The sequence below is a fragment of the Neofelis nebulosa genome, chromosome 10 (genome assembly GCF_028018385.1).
Source record: "Neofelis nebulosa isolate mNeoNeb1 chromosome 10, mNeoNeb1.pri, whole genome shotgun sequence".
Taxonomy (NCBI): domain Eukaryota; kingdom Metazoa; phylum Chordata; class Mammalia; order Carnivora; family Felidae; genus Neofelis; species Neofelis nebulosa.
In genome coordinates, this window is record NC_080791.1 from 95872184 (window position 1) to 95900005 (window position 27822).

A 27822-nucleotide genomic window follows, 5' to 3' on the forward strand; every position below is an offset into this window, starting at 1 on the left:
GAGCCTGAGCTAATTTAATCATCATTGCCGCTTTTTGCACCGCCAAGCGTTAGAGGGCGCTAGAACCTCAGACTGTGATTGGCGCTCAATGAAGGCCGCTCCCGGCGCGCAGATCTTTACGTAAACGTTGGGGGCGGAGCCGCCCTGAGCGCGGTGACTGGCGGCGGCACTGGCGGCGTCTGGAGGCGTAATAGTGCGGGTCGCGGGCTTGGAGAAGTTAAGAGGCGGCGGTGGCGCCGGGGACGACGACGACAGTAGGAGCGGGCCCTGGGCTTGTCGCTCACCATGCCGACCGTAGAAGAGCTTTATCGCAACTATGGCATCCTAGCCGACGCTACGGAGCAAGTTGGCCAGGTAAGTCCCCGAGAGGCCTGCAGGGCCCGGCGCTCCGCGGCCTCTCGAAGGCGCTCCCTGGGCCGGGCGGGGGCTCCTGCTTCGCCCTCCCGCGGACTCCCAGCGGCGCCCGCTGTTTCGTCTCGGTGGGCCCCACTGGGAGTGTAGACGCCCGCTTTGCCGGGGAGAGCGCGGGTCCCGGTCCCAGGTTATTTCTCTGCCTCCCTTGACCAGCCTTTTCTCACCGTGGCCTTTCCTAACTCAGCCTCGCCAGCCACCCGTTAATTGTCGTCCCGAGCCTTGCCCCGCATATTGCTTTAAGTCTTTCTTCTTTGCGGTGGACTTCAGCCCGTCGGAAGATTAAGATTGAGAGTTCTCGAGAGGTCAGAAATGTCTTTCTCGAAGCAAAAAACAAACAAACAAACAAAAAACTTGCTATTAATTTAGGAAGAGTGTTTAGCGGACAGAAGTTTGTGAAAACAGAAGAGGGGCCCTTTTACCCAGATTTTAACAAGGACTTACGATTTCGTTTATTCAGTACATTTTTGAGCGCCAGGTGCTGTGCCGGGCGCTGGAGGTACAAGACAAAGTTACTGGTGCTCTCCGGAATGTATCTTTAGTGAGGTAGACTACCGATAAATAAGAAAGATAGGTCCGCCACCACCCCCAGCCCCCCCCCCCCCCATTGAAAAGTGTAGTACAGAAAATATAACAGAATCGTGCAGTGGCAGTGGGGAGGGGCGGGGAAGAGTGCAGCTTTAAATAGAGTTGTCTGGCAAGAACTCTCCGCAGTGTTTGCCTCAAGACACACAGTTTCCGCAGTGTTGAATTGTCTATGCAGGCTTCTTTGTGAGTTTTCACGTACTGGAGTACATTGAATTTAAGGAGTTGGGGGTTGTGTGTGTGTTTTCTTAGGAAAAGAACCAGGCTCTCCCAGAAGTAATCTTGGTCATTGTCGTTAGAAATTCTATGCGTATCTTTTCAGTACTTAGAACTTAATGTTATTCATCTGCTTACCCATCCCATGGAGTAAGAAGTGTAAGTTCCTATATATAGTCTCCTAACGTTATCAAGGCTGTGGCAGCCCCTCCCAGCCCCTTTTTCTGGACATGTGTAATTCAGGTAAATCTTTTTAGAGCTAAACAACAATAAAGTTGTGCTGTCAGGACCTTAGTTAATCTTTATCTAGAATTGTAAATTTGCCAGTTTGAAGTACTAGATCATTTTCCTTCGGTACATATTTCCATTTCAGTAGCAAATTTTGACATCAGTCAGTGAGAAATATACTAACTGTGTTGTAGACAAACATAGAGTGGGTGTTAGGTCAATACTGAGGGAGAAATTTTCTACCGGTTAAGACAAGATTGGGAAAACTATGATCAGTCATGTTTTGATTTTGTTGTTCCTAGAAAGATGTGGTAGTGAAGATACTCTCATTCATTGTGACGGAGTTGAGGGAGATTGTAGCAAATTGTTGTCCCAAAAACTGATTTTGTTGCAGATCAGCAGAGGAGATGGGGTAAAACCTACAACAGTGATTCTCAGTCAGTTTGTAGATGCTGCTCTTCCAAAGAGGTATATCAGGAATTTTTTAGGGAAACTTAGAAACTATATACACAGTCCAGTCCCATTCCCCCAGCCTCATTCTTTGCTGGATAGCAAACCGTTGACCGCCATCTACTATGTTAGGGCAAACAGAAGCGAAACTGGAATTTATATATTCGCTATGAATGATTGAGAGTTGCTCACATTTTTCTCTTAATGCCATCTTTAATCTCTTAAATATATATACGTATTTATTTATTTTGAGAGACAGCACATGGGGAGGTGGGGGCCAGGGGCAGAGAGATAGGATCCCAAGCAGGCTCTGTGCTCACAGCACAGGCTTGATCACCTGACATGTGGCTTGATCCCAGGAACGGTGAGGTCATGACCTGAACTGAAATCAAGAGTCAGACCCTTAACCAACTGAGCCACCCAGGCGCCCCTAATGTCATCTGTAGTCTTAAATACCAGGTAAGATTGAGAGTTCTCCCTCAAGAGGTCAAAAATGTCTTTCTCAAAGTAAAAATCTGCTTTTAATTTAGGAAGAGTGCTTAGGAGACAGAAGTTTGTGAAAAACAGAAGAGGGTTTGTTTTTTTTTTCATGCAGACTTTAATGAAGGCCCACAGTCTCATTTATTCAGTACATTTTTTTCAGTGCCTACCGTGTACCAAAAACACTGTGCCAGGTGCTAAAATTTTAGCAGGATTCCTTAGCACAGTGGGAGCTCAGTACCTTCATGACACTGTAGTGACAGCTGTCAGGCAGCTATTTGAGATGAAAAGCCCTGTGCATAATTAAGGGTAGGGATTTTCTCAGCCTCAAATAGTGAATTCTGGAAGGACTGAAGTTCGACTGAACCATAATGGCTACTAAGTCTGCTCTACTGTATAATAACTTCAACCTTTAGAGAAAATTCCTAAAACTTCTCACCAAAAAAGATAGTGGGTTTCATGACCCTGCATGTGAATTTTAACTAAAAGCAAGAGGCAACTTAATGGAAGGAACACCACTGACAGTTCTTTAAGGAGAGAAAGTCTTTACATTCTTAGTGTAGCAAAGCCTGACTTCCATGTTAACTTAGGAGGTTTACAGTCAAGGGTTAAGGTATCCTGGCAGGTACCTATGTGGACATTTCTGAGACCATATATGAGTTTTTAGTCTAGAACTTCCTTCTAACATTTATGTTCGTTTTCATCCTTTGCCAAAGAGCTGAGAACCATAGTTGGTCTTGCTGCTGCCGCTGAGGGGAGTACCCTCTTCTCTACTGTCAGAGTAATGCTCTCTGAATACATCAGGAAAAACACAAGTCCTCCGAGGTTTTCAGCTAATTTTCTCCAAACAGATTATTCTCTTGATGAACCTCCTTGGCACTGTGTATTCATTTATAGTACTTCATATTTGTATTTTATTTCATGTGAGGGCTTTTCTTATTCCCTTATTAAATTTATGAAGTCTTGAGGTTAAGGGTTAAATTGTCTTTATTTTTTTTTCTCCTTGCACTGTACCTTCTACTTCGGTAGACATTTTTTCTTTAAAGTTGAAGAAATACATTAAAGTTGAGAGAACAGATCTAATTAATTGTATATAACTATATAATTATATTAATAAAGTTAATAATTATACAACTAATATATGTCCTACAATCACATATAAATGTAATTATTGTTATGTGTGTATATATACATGAAACAAAAATCTGTTTACAAGGATTATCTCTTGGGAATGAAGGTGAGAACTTTATACACTCACACATCATATATGTGAACCATGAGCATGTGTTTTCTAATAAGCAAACTTCAAGTGATAAATTCTAAGTGATGCATTATTTAACACCTGAAAACATTTCCCTCCTTTTTTGTACCTACTATTCAGCTTCCCTTCCCCCCCACTCTGCCTCTGCTACTCCTTCAGGTCTCCTTGCTCTGCTGAGTGTTCCTCTACCTCCCTAATCCCCTTTCCACTGTGCTCTGGCCATAATAAAGTAAGGTGTTGTCCATTAGTATTTTACATTTGTTTCTAATTTTTCCGAATTTACTTAATTTTTAAATGTAGATATTTAGTTTTGTATTATGTAGTCAAAAACTTTTTTAAGTTCAAAAAAATACCAAATATCTGTGAAGGGACTGGGGCGGTTAGGCTGAGCTAATAAGATCAATATAATGCCTGAACCCTGATTTCTCCTTTGTTCTCTTAAACGGGAGTACACTGGCTCTTCAGAGTGGAAAAGCATAAGCTTGATTGACTTCTATTTCATGAAATACCACTCTTTTGGTGCCTTTTTTTCCTATGATTAAGCTAAAAAACACAGACCAAGTTCATACTCCTTCAAAAATCTGTAAAAAGTTGGGTGATGACAGATGGTGACTACACCTATTGTCATGAGCATTGAGTGATACATAGAATTGTTGAATCACTGTGTTGTACATCTATATGTCAACTATACTTCAGTAAGAAAGTGTTAATTTTGTGTTACAAACTAGATTTATTCATTGAGGAAGAAGTAATAATATAGCTTTGCATATCCATTTTATTTTTATGTCATACTTGAGAAATATGTTTGTTGAAACTATAAACTTCTCTAAAATAATTCTTTCTTGCTTAGAAGCTGCATCCTGGTCCCAAACAAACATGGCTTTACCTGGCATGTAACTGATCACTTACATATATTGGTTGTGTTTTGACAATCACTATCACAGACTTTTTATTTTAGAAGGTATATGCTGAATGTGGGTCTAACTGTAGCCTTTTACTTGAAAATATGGTAGTTTGCTTTTTTTAAATTATATATTAAAGGATACACAAATGGTTTTAGGAATGTATTCAAATATTTACAATTAAAATTTGTTAGTATCACAGTTATCTAGCAGAACTATGCAGTTGTAGTGGAAGAGAAAAAAATAAGCCGTGGTGTGTAGTACTTGGAATACTTTATTATGGTTACAGTCCACCTGTCACTAAATCACTGTGATCACTGAGAATATCACTTCTATTGTGTTTCCTACTTTGAAAACCAGAAGTAATAACTACTTTAGGGAGATTCTGTAAAAAGTCTTGTCCCTATGCTACAGTTAAAAGACAAAGAGCTGGCAGTAGAACATTTTATTTTGTATTACATAAAGGGTAATGAGTTTGAAGTCTATTAGTAATGTTTATAGAAATTATTTGATATGGGGCACGTGGGTGGCTCAGTCGGTTAAGCGACCGCCTTCAGTTCAGCTCGTGATCTCACAGTCCATGAGTTCGAGCCCCGCGTCGGGCTCTGTGCTGACAGCTCAGAGCCTGGAGCCTGCTTTGGATTCTGTGTTTCCCTCTCTCTCTGCCCCTGAGCCGAAGTCAGCCGCTTAACCACTGAGCCACCCAGGCGCCCCGGTAGATTTGATTTCTAATTTGAATTTGTAAAAATATTTTAACTTTCCAAAGAACTTTCTCTGTTTGGGATGCTGCATCTCCATTAACATGCCTGTATGGAGCCTATATTTAGGACTCAAATTTTGCCTTTGATGGTCCTAAATCTGGCAAACTTTCTTTCTCTCTTGCTTTCTTGACTAAGATCTCAGAACTTAAAGAAGCTTCATATTAGGCACAGATCTTGACTTTAGAGCCTGTCAGAACTGTGTTCAAGTCTGGATCTGCTACTTGTCTAGCTATGAAGCTGTGGGCAAATTATTTCACTTTCTGAGCCTTGGTTTCCTCGTCTGAAAAATAGGCATAGTGGTAACCCACAGTAACCCACCCATGGGTTTACTGTGAGGCATGCACACAAGGCATTTCTCAGTACCTGGTAGGCTTTCAGTAAATGTCGCTAATGATTCCTTTTTATTCTATTCCAGATGGTTTTTTTCCTTGACAAAAGGATCAATTGTTTGAAGTAAGGTTTCTTCATTTAATTTCAGACAATGTAAGGAGTTTCCTCAAAAGGCTTTAGAAGTAAAGCTTTGTTTGAGTTAAAGGAAATTGGACTGTGATACCCTGTAAAAAGTAAGGATGTCAGAACTGTTTAAAACTTTGATTTTATGAAGTCTGTCTAGAAGACATGAGGCAAACCACAGGAATGTGAATGGTAGAGAAGTTAGCCATAATTTTTCAAACCTTTGCAATAAAAAGTATGTAATATACTTTTGAAGTAGTAACTCCTGAAGACTGATTTTGTTCCTGCATTTTATGAGGAAACGAACCTAATTCAGAGAAATTTTTTTTATTTAGGAGTTGGTGTTATGTTTAAGATACTAAAATTTGTCAATCACTTGATGGAATTTTATGTTTTTTAGAACTAATTTTTAGAATTTATGTTTTTTAAATAGGTGGCAATTTATGAACTTTTAAAGTTACCTAGTACTTTTTGTAGAATATATTAAAACCCGTACCTTTAAAAGATCTAATCGTGACCATAGCCTTTTGACATGAGAACACTTTCTAAAAGTCCTTGGGATTCTACTGTACCTTAATAACTTTGTATTTTGCTTTATTTATTTTAACGTAGTATTGTCCATAAAAAAGAGTTACTATAAAACTAAAGTTTATTGGATGTTTATTGGCTATTTTACTTTTGAAGGCATGAGGTATCTAAAGCACTTCGAGCATTGCTGTGAACAGAGTAAACACTATGCCATATACACACTAGGTGTCATTACTATAATGTTTACTGTTGTGCAGTAATTAGAAGTTTTACCCATATGTCCAAACAGAAGATGTATCTAGAGTCTCAGTGTTTATTACTCTCATTTGCCAGTTTGTTCACTGTCATTTAATAAAAGAACTGGTTTGAAGGCAAGTGTGTTAGGGGGATTGGGAACTTGTTGACTCTTCAATGATGAGTATCTGAGGGAGAGCACTTCTGAAGTTTTTTGGTTTTTTGTTTTTAATAAGGAAACAAATGAGCTTTGAATGTATTGTTGTAGTAAAAAGTTAAATATGTTACATTAGAATCTGTCTTAATCCAAAATTGACTATCTAGAATGAATTACTGTTTTCATATCATAAAAATATGAGGCTAGGGGAAAAAAAGCTTCCTAACCTTTCTGTTACTACTTATTTTCAAGATTGTATTCTCTCCCTATTCACCAAGGTGCTAATTGAAAACATAAGTATGATTATGTAAATGTAACACAATTCTTTGAGAATTCTACAATATTCATTATAGTTTTTAGCCATGATACAGTCACAAGATTGGGGTCAGTAATCACTAGAGTGAAGTTGATGCATCTACAGACTACGTGCTTTTTCTATTTAAAATTCAAGTTGTCCGTCTCTCTTCCCCAACTGATGAATAATGCGTGGGGCGGGGGAGGGGGGGGCAGGGAAGAAGATGTTAGAAAAGTAGGTGTCCAATTTAAGCAGTAGAAATGCAAAAATAAGTCCAATTTTTTAGCCTGAGTAAAATTTTAGTAATATAAAGCAGACTTGAACAAGTTTGTTTAGCTTCCCATCTTTAAAAAATTGTTTCTTCTGTTTTATTCTTTCTTTCAGCATAAAGATGCCTATCAAGTGATACTAGATGGTGTGAAAGGTGGTACGAAGGAAAAAAGATTAGCAGCTCAGTTTATTCCGAAATTCTTTAAGCATTTTCCAGAACTGGCTGATTCTGCTATCAATGCACAGTTGGACCTCTGTGAGGATGAAGACGTATCAGTAAGTGTATGATTGATGCTTTTCAGAGAGCTTTCAGATGTCTCACTTGCCGTTCACAGACACTTTCTATATGTAGCTAATGGAACTGACGTAGCAGTGGTATCAGTGCCCAGGAAGTCCTGCAGTGTGTTTTGGTGTGATGCCATGCTGAGGCTTAAACCTACATGTGAGAAAATGTTTTCTCTCTTTCACCAACTTTCAACTGTGAAAAATGCATAGAATCACGAAATATTTTGTTTTGTTTATCGTTATCCACTGTAAAAATGGGTTGTGGCTCACATTTTTTCATAGATTGTTATACATTGTGCACATGAAATTAGACTCATGTTAGTTTTCAATCAATTTATACTTGCTTAGATATTTAAAATATTAAGTATTAGATCGTATAGTTTCAACACCCCTAAATCTGGTGCATAGCAGAAAAATAATTGGTCTGTGTAATAATTACATATGATTACTAGAATAAGAAAAAATAGGTTTTCCTTGGAACGGAATTATATTAGCATATCTGGCTGCTGATGCAGATTCCTAAGAACTTTCAACTATTACCTCCTGGCTTTTCAGATGCAGTTAGTGAATCGCCAACATTCCATGCACAATTTGCTACATAGAACTCCTCCATTTTTTTAAACTATGCCCCCCCCAAAAAATACAAATAAAACTTAAAGTAATAAATAAGCCAAGACCACATATTTGGAATTAAGTACGTAGTATATATTCACAAATGTTGTGTTAAGTAGTCAATAGGGAAATTTTAAAGTAAATAGAGGTACTGGATATGACTTTGCCTCTCCAGGGTACTGCAGTATATGCCCAAAGGTAGTAAAAACGCAACAGTTAACATGTAATCAGTATATAAACTGTTGTTTATGATCTCAGATCTGTCTGCTCCAGTCAGTTCATTGGACTTAGCATCCCTTTTCACCACATTTTGTTTTAGTGATTCTGTGAAGCTCGAATATTAAATTGGAGCAAATTATTTCTAAAACTGCGAGAAGCCTCATGTTTTATATTTTGGTGACTCATGCCCCTAATTATGGTTTCTCTCCAGTTTTAGTTTTCTTTAAAGATTGGGGTTGTTGTTTTTATTGATGATAGTATTTGGTTAATTTTTTTGTTTGAAATCATGTTCAGATTCGACGGCAAGCAATTAAAGAGCTGCCTCAGTTTGCCACCGGAGAAAATCTTCCCAGAGTGGCAGATATACTAACCCAACTTCTGCAGACAGGTAAGAAATTTTATTATTGCCCTCTTATCTAAATGTAACTTCCCTTTGAAATTTAGCTTTTTTGTTTTCCTTTTTGGCTGAAAGTACTACTTTTGATAGAAATTAAAATTCTTCTTTTCATTCAGTAGTTTGAAGCTGATTGGATTGTGATTATCTAACTCCTGGTGTTGTTTTGTTTTTAATTCTGTTCATAAAGACATAGTGACTGGATTCTTTTGGGAATTTTGATGCATTGTGATTTTTTGCCCCAGTTTCCTGTAGCTTTTTAATTGTACTGTCTTAATGTAAAAGCTTTCCTGGTGTGAGATCAGGTTTTTCTACCTTTATAGGGAAGATGTATTTTCTTGGTAGTTGAGAAGAATGTTTAGTTATAGGTCTCCTCTCAATGTAATCTGTGAGAAACTATGTTGAATCTTAGGTTTGAAAATGCAGCAAATATTTTTCATTCCTTTTATACATTGTACTATTATTTCTCCATCCAGATGATTCTGCAGAATTTAACTTAGTGAACAATGCCCTGTTAAGTATATTTAAGATGGATGCAAAAGGTAAGCCCACCACTTGTTCTGAATTGTGCTTGATGTGTTAAAAAAAAAAAAAAAAAGTTGGGGAGCGTGGCATTCCTTATTAAGGATAAAATCAGATTCATCCAGAGATCTATTTCATAAAAGTTCTGAGTGTTCTTTAAAAAAGCTGCTTAGCACAAGATATTTGTGATGTGAAAAACCTAGCAGAAGTAATTGCAAAAACACATCAGACTTTTCCATTAGAAATTTGTTGGAGGGGCGCTTGGTGGCTTAGGCACTTAAGTTGTCCGACTTCAGTCTTGATCTCATGGTTTGTGGGTTCAAGCCTCATGTCGGGCTCTTCGTTGACAGTGCAGAGCCTGCTTGGGATTCTCTCTCTCTCTTTCTCCCTCTCTTTCTCTCTCAAAAATAAATTAATACATGAAATTTAAAAAGTTGTTGAAAACTCCCTTTGCCACATTAAAGAAATTCTCCAAAATGCCTGGGTTTATTATTAATGATTAAAAAGTCATTCTTTTTTTTTTTTTTTTTTTTTTAATGTTTATTTTTGAGAGAGAGAGAGTGTGTGTACACACAAGTCGGGTAGGGCCAGAGAAAGAGGGAGACACAGAATCTGAAGCAGGCTTCAGGCTCTGAACTGTCAGCACAGAGCCTGACACCGGGCTCGAACCCACGAACCGTGAGAATATGACCTGAGCCAAAGTCAGATGCTCAACCAACTGAGCCACTCAGGAGCCCCCAGAAAAGAAAGTCATTCTTAAACGGATTCTGAGTCCATGAACAAAGCATATGATTACTGTTATAGTTGGGGCTATAGAAATTTCAAATTAATTTAGCCAGAAACTGTCATATTCAGGATGCTTATTAACTCACTGGAAAATAAATACTGTTAAATGAGTTAAACAGAGAAACTTCATTACAATATAGAATTGATTTGCTACACACAACTATTTTGTTTTGCAGGGACTTTAGGTGGCTTGTTTAGCCAAATACTTCAGGGAGAGGACATTGTTAGAGAACGAGCAATCAAATTCCTTTCTACAAAACTTAAGACTTTACCAGATGAGGTCTTAACAAAGGAAGTAGAGGAACTTATACTAACTGAATCCAAAAAGGTAAGCTTCAGTCATCATTCAACAGGACTCCTGTAAAGCAAAAGAACATATTTCAAATTGGTAGTATTCATTAATGTCTGTAGCTTTTGTATAAAATGATACATCCCATTAGAACCACTAAAGAATGTCAGGCTTTTCTTATATTGTATTTTGCACTTTGGTCACCAGTAATGATGAATTGGCATATTGATTTAAAGGGGTGTGATCGGGGCGCCTGGGTGGCGCAGTCGGTTAAGCATCCGACTTCAGCCAGGTCACGATCTCGCGGTCCGTGAGTTCGAGCCCCGCGTCAGGCTCTGGGCCGATGGCTCAGAGCCTGGAGCCTGTTTCCGATTCTGTGTCTCCCTCTCTCTCTGCCCCTCCCCCGTTCATGCTCTGTCTCTCTCTGTCCCAAAAATAAAAAAAATAAAAAAAATAAAAAAGGGGGTGTGATCACATTTAAATCTTTCATGGGGTATCCTCAAAATTTATGCATTCTTCAGGACTCTGTACAAGTAATTTCTTTCAGGAAATTTTACCTAATTTTTACCCCCTCCCCAATTTTAGGATATTCTCCTCTAGTGTTCTTGATCATTTCAAAATGAAAGTGAAACACATTGAAGTGCCTGTTTTCTCATCTTACCCCATGACACTGTAAGCTCAGGAGACCATGTTTATTTGTGCTCCCAGCGTCTAGCATAGTTAGAGACGCTAAGATTCACAAGATGTGTCACAGCTAACTTTGCACTCATAAAGTGCCAAAGTTTGGAGATCATTATTTTTATATATATGTTGAGGAGAATTCAAATTTTTCTCTAACAGCACCACTCCCTTGCTTACTGATGAGATTTCTTCAGTGAGAGCGAAAGGAGCAGCTCTCCAGCTGGGAATATCAGTATCTGCTCCAGCTAGTAATCTGGTGGAGTATGTAAGGATTGCTTGTTTCTTCAGTCAGTGAACATAAAGACTTAGACCCACTCATATGGAGCACTCAAGACTTGCATGGTCTCAGATTTTGTATACAGTTGCCATATTAATGTGAGCAAGCTGCTTTTATTTATTTATTTTTAAAGATTTTATTTTTTTAAGTAATCTCTACACCCAGAATGGGGCTCAAACTTACAACCCCAAGATCAAGAGTCGCATGCTCTACTGGCTGAGCCAGCCAGGTGCACCAAGCTGCTTTTTTTTTTTTTTTCAACGTTTTTTTTTTTTTTTTTTTTTTTTTTTTTATTTATTTTTGGGACAGAGAGAGACAGAGCATGAACGGGGGAGGGGCAGAGAGAGAGGGAGGCACAGAAGCGGAAACAGGCTCCAGGCTCTGAGCCATCAGCCCAGAGCCTGACGCGGGGCTCGAACTCACGGACCGCGAGATCGTGACCTGGCTGAAGTCGGACGCTTAACCGACTGCGCCACCCAGGCGCCCCCCAAGCTGCTTTTAAACTCAGGAAACTGAATCTGATTTGACAGCTGACTATAGAATTTTCAGGGTTTTTTTTTCCCTCTTACCACCCACCCCCTGCCCCGGTGAAGAGCCTTTTTAGATATTCTTTTCTTAGCTATTCTCCTATGAAATTTTAATGCCACAGATATACTATATCTATTTATTCACTGTTTGTATATCTGTGCTTCGTACATAAAGAAGAAAAATTTTCCGAGAACCACATTTTGCCCCTCTGGAGACAGTGTTGTGCCCTGTTGAGAATGCATGATGTATTCTAAAGCTAAATTTGACTGAAGCTAGAAGCTGTCCTCTCATCAGTATTTCAGAAATATTAGCAATCCAACTTTAGTAACTGAAATAAATTTGCTACAGTTTCAATATTGATCTTTCCCATTCAAGTGATAACAATAATGTTACTCTGAATTGTCTCTTTGCAGGTCCTAGAAGATGTTACTGGTGAAGAATTTGTCCTGTTTATGAAGATACTATCTGGGTTAAAAAGCTTACAGACAGTGAGTGGAAGACAGCAACTCGTAGAGTTGGTGGCTGAACAGGCTGACCTGGAACAAACCTTCAATCCCTCCGATCCTGACTGTGTGGACAGGCTCTTACAGTGCACTCGGCAGGCAGTACCCCTCTTCTCTGTGAGCTCTTTGTTTTACATAGTTGGTATTTTGATTACTCTATTAGCGTATATTTCTATGGATTTTCACTTGAGGGTTCTCCTCAAACCTTTGCATATAAGTAGTAACAGTGGAGTGAATATTTACTGGGTGGGGTTGATGAGAGCCCCGAACAGCCAGAAATTTCTTTCAAGTCTTGCTTAGAGACTTTTTAAAGGTCGAGAGCATTTTGCATCATAGTTTATGGTTTGGCTGAGTTTCTAAACCATTTGGTTTAGTAATTTAGCTTTTTTTTTTCTTAAATTTTGTAACAGATTGTTGTTATAGGTAAATACACTCTTTATCTCTGGCTTTGTGCTTCTCTGCTCATGAGTCTTCTAGGATGTGCATAGAGTAGTTTGAAAAACACAATTTAAAGGACTCTTCCTTTTTTGCAAAATGTACAGTCTGAAATTCAACACTAAAACATCCCCTAAAATTTGACCTGAGCATTAAGGAAGAGTTTGAAAGTCTGCAGATGTCCCAGTGCTCCAGATGACGTGGTAACGAAGTGTGTATTGTCACAAGGTTATTCCTGGAGTGCTCTGGGATGTGTGCTGTGTTGTAACTACACTGCTTGATGCTGTGGTGCTCAGCATTTGTTGAATGACATTCTGTTATTACATTTGAAGGAATATTCCCCCCTTTCTTTGACAACTCCATGTTCTTTGTATTTTTGCAGAAAAATGTGCATTCCACAAGGTTTGTGACTTATTTCTGTGAGCAGGTTCTCCCTAACCTCAGTTCCTTGACTACCCCAGTGGAGGGCCTCGATATACAGTTGGAGGTAGGAGAAAATGTCTGCTGTTAGTACTGAAAAGACATTCTCATATTCTAACATAAATATAAACCACTAACTTCGAGATCTGATTTCTAAGAGAGTAAAGTTGTGATGGCTAGCTAGTAATCTATACCAGGATTAATCACTTAGGAATGGTTTATGGATTTAATGAAAGTTTGCTGCATTGGGAAAGCACTGCCTATAATGTTCATGATACTCTCTATCTTTGTAGCCTTAATACTTTTAAATAAGGTATTCATGATTGCTCCTCTCTGTATCTATAATCGATAGAGCCAGATTTAAACAGACTAACACAAAATATCTGTTATCCCTTCTCCAATAAAATTGACAGCTCTCTCCTTTGTATCTCAACTGTAATGTACATTCATATTTTTTTCCCCACAACACGTATAACATTTACATTTATTTATCTCTCCACATTTAACTGATGCATCTCTATATCCCCAGGATCTGTTGTGGAGTCTGATTCTGAAAGGCACTTAATAGTTGTTGAATTAAGCTGAAATAATGGAAATGTATATGCCATTCTCCTCTTAGGTTTTTAGGCTAGAGAACAGTCCTACTGTGTACTGACACTGTCATTTGCTTCAGATGTCCTGGGTTTGGCTTATTAGACTGAGATGGAGTACAAGAGAGGTGGACCCCAAGAATAGTGGCAACTACCAGTGCTTTGAGTTAGTGTCCAGAGACTAAATTTCATAGCAAACAGGGCCCACTCTAAATATTCATAAGTAATTCTTTGCTGTTAAGAGTTCTTCCTAGGTGTTTCTTCATAGTACAATATTAAACTGTAACAGAAAGCAGCCTTAAAAGTTATCTAGAATCATTCTTACTTTACAGCCCTTGCCCATTCAAAAAAAATAATACTAATAGCAGTGAATTGTGTGTTTTAGGTATTGAAACTATTGGCAGAGATGAGTTCATTTTGTGGTGACATGGAAAAACTAGAAACAAATTTAAGGAAACTGTTTGACAAGTTATTGGTAAGAGCTTTTTTCTTTCTTTATGGCGTAGTCAGTATATAGTGTGGTGTAATTTCTAGAGAATCAGCTTTTGAAATTCAGATTAGGTAGAATAATTCTAGCAAGTGTTTTTTAGTTGCTCAGGCCACGTGTTATCTACTTTTAAAAGAAAATCTTTGACATCTCTTCTGTTGTTGATATTTTGCATAAAAGATAATACAGGATTTATATAGTAGGTCTTTCTGTTATTCCTTTATCAAAATTTTTTCACATTTGCTCCAAGTCACCATCCAGGTTGCTGCCCAAGGCCAAGTAGCTTTAGCAGCCAGAAAGTAAGGTCATTTAAGTCATAATTGTGGAGAAAATAGGCCACCTGATAAAATCATTATCAGCATCACCAAGTGATTTTCTTGTTGGATGTGAGCAATTGTGTAACTGACACCGTGAATGATAAACATCAGACCTGTAGTATGAATGGACTCATCCCACATCCCGTGCTCTCTCTTCCAGACCTGTAACACCTGCTGGGGTGTTACAGCACTCATATTGAATGCCTTTGGCAGTACTTGGAATGTGAGAGTCAAACAGTATGGGATAATGCTCAGAAAAGATTTTTGGAATTAGCATAGTAAAGTGATTAAAAACATCAATTTTGTGAGGCGCCTGGGTGGCTCGGTTGAGTGTCCAACTCAATTTCAGCTCAGGTCATGATCTCACGATTCCTAAGTTCGAGCCCTGCATCAGGCTCTGTGCTGACATTGTGGAGCCTGCTTGGGATTCTTCCTCTCTCTTTGCCCCTCCCCTGCCTGTGCTCGCTCTGTCTCTCAAAATAAATAAATAACTTTTAAAAAATATTATCAATTTTCAGTGGCAAACTTAGATTGAATCCTGACTCTTCAGCTGACTATTTCATCATAGAAAAATTATCTAAGCTCTCAGAATTTCAATTCCTTCATTAGCATAAGTGCCTAATAAATGTTAGCTACTTCATTGTCAGCAGTAACAGCAGCAGCTATGACAGGTTAACATGGAGAGTTGACAGGCTGGATCATTGATCTAATAGGTAAAAGAGATATCTTACCTAAATTTCTGATGTTGGCAGTTTTTAACACTTCATGCCTTAAAAGGGTGCAGCTATGACAGGTTAACATGGAGAGTTGACAAGCTGGATCATTGATCTAAAAAGTAAAAGGGACATCTTAACCTAAATTTTTGATCTTGGCAGTTTTTAATGCTTCATGCCTTAAAAGCATGCCCTTCATTTACCTCATTATATGTTAATAATTAGAGCATTTCCAGTAGATTGCAAACATCTTTGTATTTCCATCTCTTAGGAATACATGCCTCTCCCTCCGGAAGAAGCAGAAAACGGGGAGAATGCTGGTAATGAAGAACCCAAGCTACAGTTCAGTTATGTGGAGTGTTTGTTGTACAGCTTCCACCAGTTGGGCCGAAAACTTCCAGATTTCTTAACAGCCAAATTGAATGCAGAAAAGCTCAAAGATTTCAAAATTAGGTGATGTATGATTGAAGTGGCAAAATCATCCCTGGCAAAAATGATAGCTATCTTGACACTCCCTTGGTTTTGTTTTTGTTTTACAAGAGTTCTCTCTCCACCCTGCTTTACCCCAGTAGAACAAAATGGAAGATCCACAAAACAGGAATGTATACAAACCGGTGGCATAACATATCCACGTAGGAGGAAAGAACTTTTTCTAAAATGGCTCTAGGTCTCCTTACTTGCTTTATGATCCCCAGCAGATTCCCAGTCTCTCTAACTGCCCACATTTTCCTCAGCAGTTACATTAAATGATAAAGCACCTGCCTTGTGGAGTTGTGGGAATATTAGACAGTGAATGGAAACCTTGGCACACGCGGGTACCCCATAACCTGGAGCTGCTATTGTTGATGTCTTAGAGTGTTCTGGAGGAGCACCACCGGAGAAATCATAAGTGATTATCATGAAGACACTTTGTATGGAATCATTTTATTAACAGCTTCACATCTTATAATTTTAAATGCTTGTCCACTGTATCATCTGTTACTGTCCTCTACTCTTGGGTAAGGCAGAGGTTTAGTACTTGGTGAAGCATTTGAGAAGCAGCAGCATGTTAAGAAATTACTCCGAAAATTAAATAATGCCAAGTTGTTAAGTGGAGTTCCTAGAAGTCAGCAGGTGGGGCTACGTACTGCCTCTCTTCACGTATTTGGGAACAAACTTGAAAAGGGAGTTACTTAGGACCCTTTGAGATTTACATGAGTTTGTAATAAACTCTCAGATCTGCAGTTTTGTTATACTTTTAACTGGACCTTGAGGTGTAAACAGGTCAAACACTGTCCCTTGTTGGCAGATAAAAACATAGAGATTAAGTGATTTGTCCGAGGTCACTTGACCTTCAGTTGGCCAGTGAAGGAGTAGAACCCAGGCCACCTGATCCTAATCCATGCTCCTGAATGGTTCACTGACCATGCCTTGCAGGTAACATAAAGAGCACAGTGCTACAAATCTTACTCTTGCCAGGTTGAGTGTGGATTTATTACCATTTTTGATAAAGGAGGACTGCTTTCATTTCACTTATTTATGTATCTCTTGGGATCATGTATTGATAACTTAAAAATTAGCTATAGTATAAGATTCTATGAGTTTAAAAACAAAGTTGAAGTTGTGATTTGCTAATTAACCAGTACTTCTTTATTTAGGCTGCAGTACTTTGCCCGGGGTCTGCAGGTTTATATCAGACAACTTCGCTTGGCTCTGCAGGGTAAAACAGGCGAAGCCTTAAAAACAGAAGAGGTAAGAAGAGTGGATCACATCTTATAAGGAAATTTTTTTACAATAGCCAGAGTGTATTACAAATTCAGGCTCAGGGGCACCTGGGTGGCCTAGTCGGTTGAGCATCTGACTCTATTTTGGCTCCGGTCATGATCCCAGGGTCGTGGGATTGAGCTCGCGTTAGGCTCTGCTTAAGATCCTGTCTCTCTCGCCTCTGCCCTGCATGCGCGTGCACGCACACACACACACGCACACACGCTCTCTAAAAAAAAAAAAAAAAAAATTCAGACTCAATTCATATGTTGAAATGTAACAGGTAATACAAGTCTATGTTGAAGATCCCATGTTAGAAGATTGTCTGCAGATTTAGTTATTTACTAAGTTATATTTTCATATTTTTATCCTTGTTGAAATGTTTTGTTGAACGTTTCCAAGTTTGTAAACAGTGCTACCAAACTTAGATACATACCAGTCTTTTGCTAGGGTCTCATTAGCACATTTTGTTCAAATATTTGGTTGACATTTGTGATATTTAAAATTTTACCTTTTTGATAACCAAATATCAATTTACATTGAAAAAAAGATTAAATTGCCAGTTCTACCCCAGACTGTATGTGTATGTGGCAGGGATTTTTGGATTTCTCTGATTTCACCTATTTTGATAAATCTTCACCCCAATCCTAATGAAATATTTTAAGTTTTCATTATGTCTTCATCTAACTTAAACTGATGATTTTTAAGACAACTCCTATGCACATATGACCTGTCCCTCACTCATTTTTTCAGATAAATGGTAGAAAACACTTCAATGTTCTAACCTATAAAGGGAATATAAAGATTATTTGCTTTCTTTGCCATCTCTGCACTGGTTGAGATTAAAAAAAAAAACAGGAATGAGAAGAAATGATTCTGAAAGAGAATTGCTCTAGTTCTATATGGGAATGGAATATGCGTCATGAAAGTTATTGGCACTTTAATTTTGTTTTCCTTTTGCAGAACAAGATTAAAGTTGTTGCATTGAAAATAACCAATAATATCAATGTTTTAATCAAGGTAAGTCTTCCTTTCTTACCCAGTCCTCCACTAGAAAGCTAGTGCAAGAGGTTTTATCCATGTGTCTTTAGGTCTATTATGGTACTGTTAAGGGGAAATGCCATTGTATTCTAGATATTTGGCCTTTTAAAACTTTACGCTTTTTACAATACCAAGTGACATTTCTATAACTATTATGAAGTCATACATCGTTTTATTTAAAAGCTACTGCAGAAAATACTGCAGAGGGAGACGTGCAGATTTTCTCTGGCCCAAAGCATTAGAGCAAATACATTTAGATTTAGAAACTTCACTGACTTAAGTTCTGGTGGTCTTAATATTGTGTCCTTTCACATGGCCGGTAAAATTCTGCTTTGCTTATTCTAAGCATGGACAAGTCTGTGTGGCACCTGAGATGTTTCCCTATGGTTCTTTTCTGTTAACTTATCTATGTAATAAATTGAGAGCTGTCTGTACTGTAGACTAAGGTGTACCTTACCATTAAGCCATAAATACCCTTCAGTCCTATTTACCCTCCCCAAGCATCCATAAACCTAAACAAAAGACAACCTGAGAAAAAAAAAAAGAATCACAACAAAGTAACCATCATTTGTTCCTACAAGTTAATTTTCTTGTTAGCCAGCTGGGAAAAAGAAATATTCGTTACCAGAGCACAAACCTGACAGTAACAAATTAAGACTAGTGGTATACCTTAACACCAATCTGGTAAAGATCTCATGGAATAAATACTTTTTTATCAGAGGAGAGGGAAACTTTTCAGAGAAAGCAACAGGGAGACATTGAAGGATGAGTATCATGGTGTCAACACTCTCCTCTCCTAAGGAAATTTTTATAACAGCCACCACTTATTTCGAACCTTAAATACAAATAATAATTTCAAATAGTGAATTCATATATTAAATGTGAGACTTTTGAGAAGTAATTTATATACATTTCTGTGTAAGTTTAAGGTATACAGTATGGTTGGTAGACCTGTATGGTGAAATGATGACCACGGATAGATTCAGCCAACATCCATTTTCTCCTATGGATTACAGCAAAATCCCTTTCTTATGCTAAATCATATGCTACATCAGTCCAGCTAGAAGTCTCAGGCATTTTTGATTCAAAGGACTTTACATTGACTAATTCCCTACATTTACCTGGCATGGTGGATTTAAGTTGTATATAGTAGGATGTGGTCTTTTGTAGTATATTTAACTATGGAAGTAAGTCAGTTTACTTTTATCATATTTTACCTACATATAAAATATGTAGGTAAAAAATAAAAAATGATTTTGACACGTAAAAATCAGAGTAAAGCTGATAAGAAATGTTAGGTAAAATACTAAGAATAAATATATTTAGAAATGTATCCAAGTTACATGAGGGTATCATGAGGTTAGATTATTTCAGTTCTGGATTGCTTTAACATTTAAATTCAGCAAACATTTGCATTATTACATATTGATAATTTCGTATTTAAATCTTGGGGGTTTTTCCTTTATTGGTAATTTGGAGATATTTAAGAAGAAAAACATGATTAGCCAGGCCTTTAGTTTTGTTCTAATTTTGAACTGTTTAAAAGTCTGCAAAAGCAAATGCAGACTGTACCATTTTTTTCTGTGAAAGCACCTTGGTGACTGCCTCTGTGCAAAAGAAGTGCTTATTTATTTACTTTGTTTATTAGAGTTGATACATTTTATTCTAGAACTCAAAATAATCATCATTTAGAAAAGACTTAGCTACAGTTTCTGAAGGGATGTACACAAAATAACATTAATGAAGTGTAATAGATGGAATTTTTAAAAATTGTTTACTTTTTCTGTTGCAGCTTTTTTTAGGTGAGTAAGAAGGATAGATTAAAGTTTCCTTTCCTCAGTTGTGTCTTTAAGATGTCTCCACGTTATTTACCCTCACCACCAAATATGTTACAAATCTTGTCTCATTTTGTCTTTTCAGGATCTCTTCCACATTCCTCCTTCTTATAAAAGCACAGTAACATTATCCTGGAAACCTGTACAGAAGGTGGAAATTGGGTAAGATATATTTAAAAGACATTTGAGTGTTCTAATATTTATGATTTATAAATATGGAAATCTCTGACTTTGGATATTATATTTATTGTACAAAATGGTACCTTATTAAACAATCTTAGTAAGATGTTAAAATATGACAATTAGAAGCATTACTTAAAATATAAAGTCTGATTGCAGTATAAACTGGTGGAATACATTGCTGGAATGTTCAGGCTTCTCTGTACTCCTGTGGCATAACGAGACTTCTGACAAGTTTTATAAACTGAGTCCCTTGCCTGTATAGTTCTTGAAGCTACATATTCCAGATTATTTTAAAGCCTTGTAAATGCCTTTTGCCATTGTTGCATAATTAAGGCACAGTTAATTTGATGACATCAGAACATTATACCCCTTTTTCTGATGTGATTATCATCTTTAGGATGTCTTTTGACCAATATGCTAAATTACATGTGTATTAATGGCCTCTGGTAATAGAATTTTTTTTACTGCCCTTCTTACTGTTACAGGCAGAAGAGAGCCAATGAAGATACAACTTCTGGTTCACCACCGAAGAAATCTCCAGCAGGACCAAAAAGGGATGCCAGGCAGATTTATAATCCTCCTAGTGGGAAATATAGCAGCAATTTGAGCAACTTTAATTATGGTGAGCGTTTCCGTTTGGGTACAAGTAATATGAGAAGTTAGGCAGAAATTGTGTTGTACTTGGTTTTAATTATTAATTGTATGTAGTAATATATATAATGGCTCTTTCCAGTGACTTCTCTGAGTTAGCTTGGGGAACTAGAGCTACTGGGGAAACGAGCTACCCCATTCCTTTATAACTCTCTCTTGTAGACTTACTGAATTAAGCATACAACACTAAGAACTTGGAAAAGAAAAATATTCCTCTTGTATTCAGAGGAGGGAACCAAAAAAAAGGAAGTTGACATGAACCATCCATTCCTCGTTTTCCCTGTTGTAACTTCAGGGCAAGACATTCTGTGCATTCTCCCTCAAGGGTAGATACAGCTTCTAGCAGATATGATGATATTAATGATCCTTCTTGGACCTTATCTGCCTACTGCTTGTCCTTCCCATCTTCTTAACTACTATGGAAGAAGTCCTAGATGTTAATGTATCACCGGCAAGGAAGATGTGTCCCATTGCGGTCTCTCCCTACTGCCCAGGGTGCAGTCTCCCTGTTAGCTTTAGCCGCTGGTGCCAGGAGGCTTCCCTCCAGTCCGTTCTCTCCCAGTGCTGTGGAAGAAGAGCAGTTTGTTCCATATTGACTTGTATCCTCATAGATCCTTTCAAAGAAGAATGGATGAAAACATCACTGAGTCACCTCCTTAATCTTGTTTAAGAAGACAAATCTTAATAATACTGGCAACCAAATGTAATTAGGATTGGTCATATTTACCAGTCAGAATTAATTCTGCAGTAATTATCTTTAAAAAAGTACATTCTGAAACATGTAACTCTATAATTGTTTCCAAGGTGAGATAATTCTGACATTAAAGTCTTCCCACAGTAGCGAAATTCCTTTACTACCTGAGCAAACAGCTTACGGAAAGGTGATTTTTTTTTAGACTGTGAAATGAGCCCTTCTATTTGTCAGACTCCGGCAAATTTAGCGTAGGAAAGATCACTGAACCCTTACTATGTAAATGTGCATCTCTTAGCCTCTTCTCTTACTTGAAAAATAGGGATAACAGAGCTCTTAAAAACTTCAAATAAGAGAGGGAAAATACCCTCAAGAATATTTCTGCAGACATTTTGTAAATGGAAAGGATTCTGTTACTTCATTGCAACAAAGATCGTCTTCTATTGTTTGTATGATTTGTGGTGTCTTTCAGAATTATTCTTAAAATCCACAGTTACCTCAGATACTATCTTCATTTGACTTAAAACAATTTTTTTTCAACGTTTTTTATTTATTTTTGGGACAGAGAGAGACAGAGCATGAACGGGGGAGGGGCAGAGAGAGAGGGAGACACAGAATCGGAAACAGGCTCCAGGCTCCAAGCCATCAGCCCAGAGCCTGACGCGGGGCTCGAACTCACGGACCGCGAGATCATGACCTGGCTGAAGTCGGACGCTTAACCGACTGCGCCACCCAGGCGCCCCAATTCATTTGACTTAAATGAAAGTAATCAAGAGCTATGGCAATACATAGAGAATTGTATTCCTTTTCACTTGGGCAAGTGAGTTACTCTTGAGTTGCTTTGAGGATTCTGCCCTGTGAAACTCACTGCCTGTTTGATGGGGAGAATCAGATGACATAATGCATGTGGAAAAGAGATATGAAAAATGCAAAGCCTTAGATTATGATTTTTTTTTCACTATCAGTGTGAAAAAAATCTCTGAGTCACTTACAACCTCAGTTGTACCATAGTCCTCAGAGTAATATGGGCAAAACAAGCATTCCTGTTAATTGTGTTTTGTGTCTGGTATTACAGCCCCTGAATGTTCCTAAAGGGGTCAACCTTGTCGTTGGGGTGCTGGTCATAAACAGAACTACAAAGAAACTAAACTCTCATCTTTTTTTGGAAAGTAGTAGCCAAATTTCTGCTAGCATTTTAGATTTCAAGAGTTGAATGTTAACAGGTTATAGGTATTCTCATAGTAGCAATTTCAAGAGTTTTCTTGGCTTTCTTTCACCCATTCCATTGAAAACAGTTCTTGATACTACAGATGAGATTTGGTGGGCCTATCTACCTCAAGTTTTTTCCCACCTTTTTTATGTCCTTCCCTTAGGGAACTGAAAAAAGAAGCATGTTGTATTTTTTTTTTTTTTTCTGGGATGTCACTGTTGCCTCAGAATTGGAGGGGAGAACATGTTTTATTTTCTTAATGCCTTTTAATACATAGTTTGTTAACCACCATAATTCCACTTTCCTGTGTCAGCCACACTCTTGTTTTATTTTTCGAAAGGCTGGTTAGATGGCTTTTTTTTTTTTTTTAAGTCATGTATGCTGAGGGGTTAGGAAATTGACTCCTTTTGGTTATTAGAGAACCAAGTAGTATTAATACTTATTACCTTATTACATTGAAAGAAATAGGCTGTGATAGGCCTGAACTTGTTCATCATAGAAGAGGAACCAGAATTGCAATTGTTCTTTGAGTCCAGGCAGGAATATGTAGCCATTTTTTTCCTTATCCAAGTTTATCACTTTATTAACCAAGGTCTCTTACTTGCTTTATAAACATTAACTCAATTCAACTTCTTGGTGCATTTTTTAATCAAATTATTTATAAACACCTGCCCACGTTTGGTTTTCCCTCCTGCACATATTTGCCCCGTAACCCAGAAGTACTAAGCATGATATATTTTGTGACTTGTGTCCTGCATATTTTACCTTTTCAGAATGTAAAAATAACTTTTAAATCATAATTGTAGCTGGGAGCAGTGGTTTTTTTAAGTTAGTAATGTAAGCTTGAAACCACTTAAGAAATCATGCAAATGCAGAATGGTGCCTCAGGATAAAGCTCTTCAAAAAAAAAAAAAAAAAAAAACTTTTTTTTTTTTTTTGGAGACTGAACTGTGTAGAAATGGCTACATCCATTGCAGGTCAAAAAGAAATAGTAAGACAAGATAACCATGTCAAACAGTATCTTCATACAATGTATGTAATATCCTCATTAGATATGGCTGAATAATAGAGGGCAAGTAACCTAGTTCTGCACATTAAAATTGATTGAAAAACAGTTGAAAGGGTGAGTTTTAGTAGTCAGTTTACACGGAATAATGATACCTATGAAGATAATTTCTTAAGTGTGTTGTTAAATTAACTGAGAAATGAAGGTTTTATAATGAGCACGATAGGGGGAAAATGTGCCTACATCTGCATAGATGAGGCCAAGTCTTAGAAATGCTGGAGTTACAGCATACATAAGGGTTGCTATACAACTTGATGCACTCGTTGCATTTCTGGGAGAGTCTTACTTACCCCCAGACCACCTCTGATTTTCTCAGTATGTTCAGGGAATAACCAACATGGTGGTTTCATTTAAATGGCTTTCAAACTGATCAGCTCAGAAAAATGTGTTGGGGCAGGAAAGATGACTTTGAAACAGATTCCATGCTATTACACATGTAAATGTTGGCTAAGCTGGGGAATGATCCAGTTAGTTTTCTAACTCAGAGAGTTGCTGGAGGGAAAAAAAAGACATCAAAACATTACCCAAATAAGGTATCTATATTTCTAGCCTTAATAGCAAAAAAAAAAAAAAAAAAATGGATTGCAATATGGACTTAATAGGAATTTTTCAAGCATCCATCCAACATTATGGATCCAAAATGGCAACACCTGGTGGTTTTCATTGCTCCTAACAAGACTGCTGCAGTGAGGAAGTTTGAAGGTTCAGTGAAGAGATTTGATTTCTGGAATTAGAAGTTTGAGACTCGTGACTCATTTATGTATAATCTAAAGTCCAACCTTGCTGATAACTTCAATCAGTTTTCTTCACTAGAGGATTCCTTTAAGGAATATTTCCCTGGAACTATAAAAGAGACTAACCAATGAATCAAAGACTCATTCTACTGTATGACACAAGTGACTTGATTTTTTAGCAAAAGATAAGCTTAATTTACATTAATAATCTGAATATTGTATACAAATCACCTTTTGGGCAGTTCATGTTAGCTGATAAAGTAGTGAGAAAAGCTGTTGGCATTTATATCGGCATTTTTGTGAGTCCAGGTGCTTGAAATACCGCAACCAAAACAAATTGCCTATTCACTGCATTTCAAAGGTACATTTTTCAGTCTAGGTTAATTTGTCAAAATTGATCATTGATAATTTAAGCTATTTTGTTTGCACTCATGGCACTAGCTTTTGAAGGCCAGTGGCATTTTTGTTAATTCCATATTAAGTATAGAATTTTTAATAGTTTAATTATCTTCAGTAGTGATAGGCACACCAATAACTAAGAAATGTAGTTACAACGTTATCACCCTGAAATATCTGGTTTTGGGGTACATTTAACTGAGTACCTACTTTGGATAGATTTGGCACTTTGCCATCGTGCATTAGTATGTATGTTGCTCTGGTTTATGTACACATTGAATTTGTAGATGAGCAGAATACCAGCGCTGCTTTTATAGAGTCTGCTGCTACACGCAGAGCTACGAGCTACATTTCTGCTGCGTTTGCTGTACCATGAAGTCCTGAGCAAGACCTAAACCCTTGTTCGCTTTTTCGTAGAGCAGAGAGGAGCCTTCAGGGGAAGTAGAGGTGGCCGAGGTTGGGGAGCACGAGGAAATCGTAGTCGGGGAAGACTCTACTGAATAAGACATCACATTCTTCAGCATTGTCATGAGCTTAATATACTTAAATTCTACTACTCATTGGATTGCCGGGGATGTCCCTTTAAAAGGACTGCTGCCTTCAGCTAAAAACTTAATGTTCTTTATACCTTTGTATGTATGATCTACTTTTGTAACAGACCATGGTTGTGTCCAAGGTAAAAACCACAGTGATATTTTTGGATGCTTTGTTCACAATCTTGACTTGTTTTTGCAATATCATTATTACTCAAAATTCATATTGTGAATCCTTTACTTTTAACATCTTGGTAATTTGTTATTGAAAGTTATTCGAGTCTAAAATGTAATGAAATTCAGTCCATTTCTGGTAACTGGTAAAGATGATCAGTTGAAAGTTTACGGATTTCCTCTACCCTCTGTCTTTTTTTTTTTCTTTTGCCCAATATATGGAGAAGAATAATGGTCAATCTTAACATTTTATTTTCATTGTTTTTTAAATAAAGCTGCTAGGCATTTCCTACCTAGTGTTATAAAAGCAAAATACTTATCAGCTTTCTTAAGATGTAAAAATGACATTACATTTTTAGGAGGAAGTAAGTTACTTTGCACTGCTTACTTAACTCTTCTCCATATGTTGCGATGTTAACTTTTGACTATGGGATCTTACTATTTGAATAGAAATGTGTATGTATAATATACATACATACATAAGCATATATGTGTGTGTGTGTGTGTATATATATATACACACATGCTGTGAAACTTGACTACGCAACATAAATCATTTTTTAAAATTCCTGGAACGGGTAGTCTTTGACACGGTGATGATCCTTTTAAGAATGAATCCATTATTAACTTGTTACCTAGGTTTTCCTCCCAGTAGTGAGGGATTTTGAGTCAGTTGCACTTACATGATTATTGTTATTTAAAACTAAAAATAAACAAAGGCTGCATTTTCAAAGATAAATTTGGAGATCCCTGCTGGAGAAATACAGCCAAAATATTGAATCAGATGTACATATAGGTTTCTACAGGATGAGATAGAATAATTTAGAATTGGGGGATTTAATAACCAGGGCAACCCAGGAAAAGTGACTTGAAAACATGGTGTACCAATAAGTAAGGGATGCTCTCTTGGTTTGCTTTTGCCACTTTCAAGATTTTAACTTCTCAGGTTATTAATCAAAATTATTGTATAAGTTAGCTAATAGAATCTTTAGGTTAAAACAACAGACGGGGGGTTTGTGGAGTGTTTAATGTCATGGGCATTTTTAGTAGCATAGGCCCTTTGCTCTGCATTTGAATGTTTCATATATTTTTGTTCCACAGTTAATCTTCCCTCCCCCAAGTTTGCTATTCAGATTCAATGCCTGAATGACATTTTCTAGTAGTTTGACATATTTTTTGAGGAATAGTTTGTGATTCCAATGCAGGTGTCTTCATTATTGTTACCTCTACATTGGGGAAAAAGCAAAACCCCTTTGTTGGAATTACTGCACATGTTTATGGGAAAAATATTTTTGTTAAAGACTAGAATGATACAAGTGAGCAAAAGAAGTTGGTCAGCTTGACTATGGAGTGGTGGCAATAATCTCTAAAACATTCCAAAAGACTCTGAGCTGAACCTAAGCTCCCTTGGAATCCGAACAGACATAGGAACAAGGAATTGCATTTGAAAACTGTGACCAGATAGTCTGGACCTCAGAGGCATCAGCCAGTGGCCTAAAGCCATTTCAAGTACAGAAACTATTGGGACTACAGCTATATAAATTTGAACATTAAGTGTAACTTTTCCTCTTTTTCTTTTTTAAAGCATATTTGTAAACTCAAAGCTGAGCAGAAGTAACTTTACTTTCTCAAGTTTGACACCGAGTTGATTATGTTCCTTCCTTTGCCACCTCATTGTTCCCCTTACCTTTCCTAAGGCAATAGTGCACAACTTAGGTTATTTTTGCTTCAGAAATTTGAATGAAAAACTTCATGCCATGAATTTTTTTCTTTTGCAAGACACCTGTTATCACCTTGTTCAAATGTAAATGTTCCCTTATGCTTTTGAAATAAATTTCCTTTTGTAATTTTGTTTTGTGTCTTGATGTGTTATGATTATGTAACTTAAGATTCCTGGATATCGATTATTGATTGCTTTTATTTTGCCAAGCAATCAATACTGCCAAGCAGTGTGTTAGACTGAAAATACAAAGATGGACAAGTTGGCTCTGCCTTCAAGGAGTTCAGTCTTGCAAGTTATCTTTAAATTTCATCCTTTGGGGGCGCCTGGGTGGCGCAGTCGGTTAAGCGTCCGACTTCAGCCAGGTCACGATCTCTCAGTCCGTGAGTTCGAGCCCCGCGTCGGGCTCTGGGCTGATGGCCCGGAGCCTGGAGCCTGTTTCCGATTCTGTGTCTCCCTCTCTCTGCACCTCCCCCGTTCATGCTCTGTCTGTCTGGCTCTCTCTGTCCCAAAAATAAATAAAAAACGTTGGAAAAAAAAAAAAATTAAAAAAAAA

At 37.6% G+C, this 27822-nt stretch overlaps 1 protein-coding gene across 2 annotated transcripts; it reads left to right on the forward strand.

Annotated features, from left to right (window-relative positions):
• The first annotated feature begins 140 nt into the window (after positions 1 to 140).
• On the forward strand, positions 141 to 27397 carry API5 (apoptosis inhibitor 5). 2 transcript variants are annotated; one of them, XM_058688706.1, is made up of 14 exons: positions 141 to 354; positions 7346 to 7507; positions 8642 to 8735; positions 9218 to 9283; positions 10226 to 10377; positions 12238 to 12444; positions 13145 to 13249; positions 14158 to 14247; positions 15561 to 15742; positions 16927 to 17020; positions 17996 to 18052; positions 19994 to 20070; positions 20577 to 20713; positions 25257 to 27397. In XM_058688706.1, exons 1-14 carry the CDS (start codon positions 286 to 288, stop codon positions 25337 to 25339), a joined length of 1575 nt encoding a protein of 524 aa, XP_058544689.1. In that variant the 5' UTR covers positions 141 to 285; the 3' UTR covers positions 25340 to 27397. The 2 variants fall into 2 exon arrangements, with proteins under 2 accessions (XP_058544689.1, XP_058544691.1); XM_058688708.1 differs by having other exon boundaries at positions 25262 to 27397.
• Positions 27398 to 27822: the final 425 nt, after the last annotated feature.

Coding starts and splice junctions, on each gene's coding strand:
- API5 (XM_058688706.1), top strand. CDS start 286: ATGCCGACCGTAGAAGAGCTTTATCGCAACTATGGCATCCTAGCCGAC. Junction 12,445..13,144: donor AGGCAGTACCCCTCTTCTCT/GTGAGCTCTTTG, acceptor GTATTTTTGCAG/AAAAATGTGCATTCCACAAG. Junction 15,743..16,926: donor CTCAAAGATTTCAAAATTAG/GTGATGTATGAT, acceptor TTCTTTATTTAG/GCTGCAGTACTTTGCCCGGG.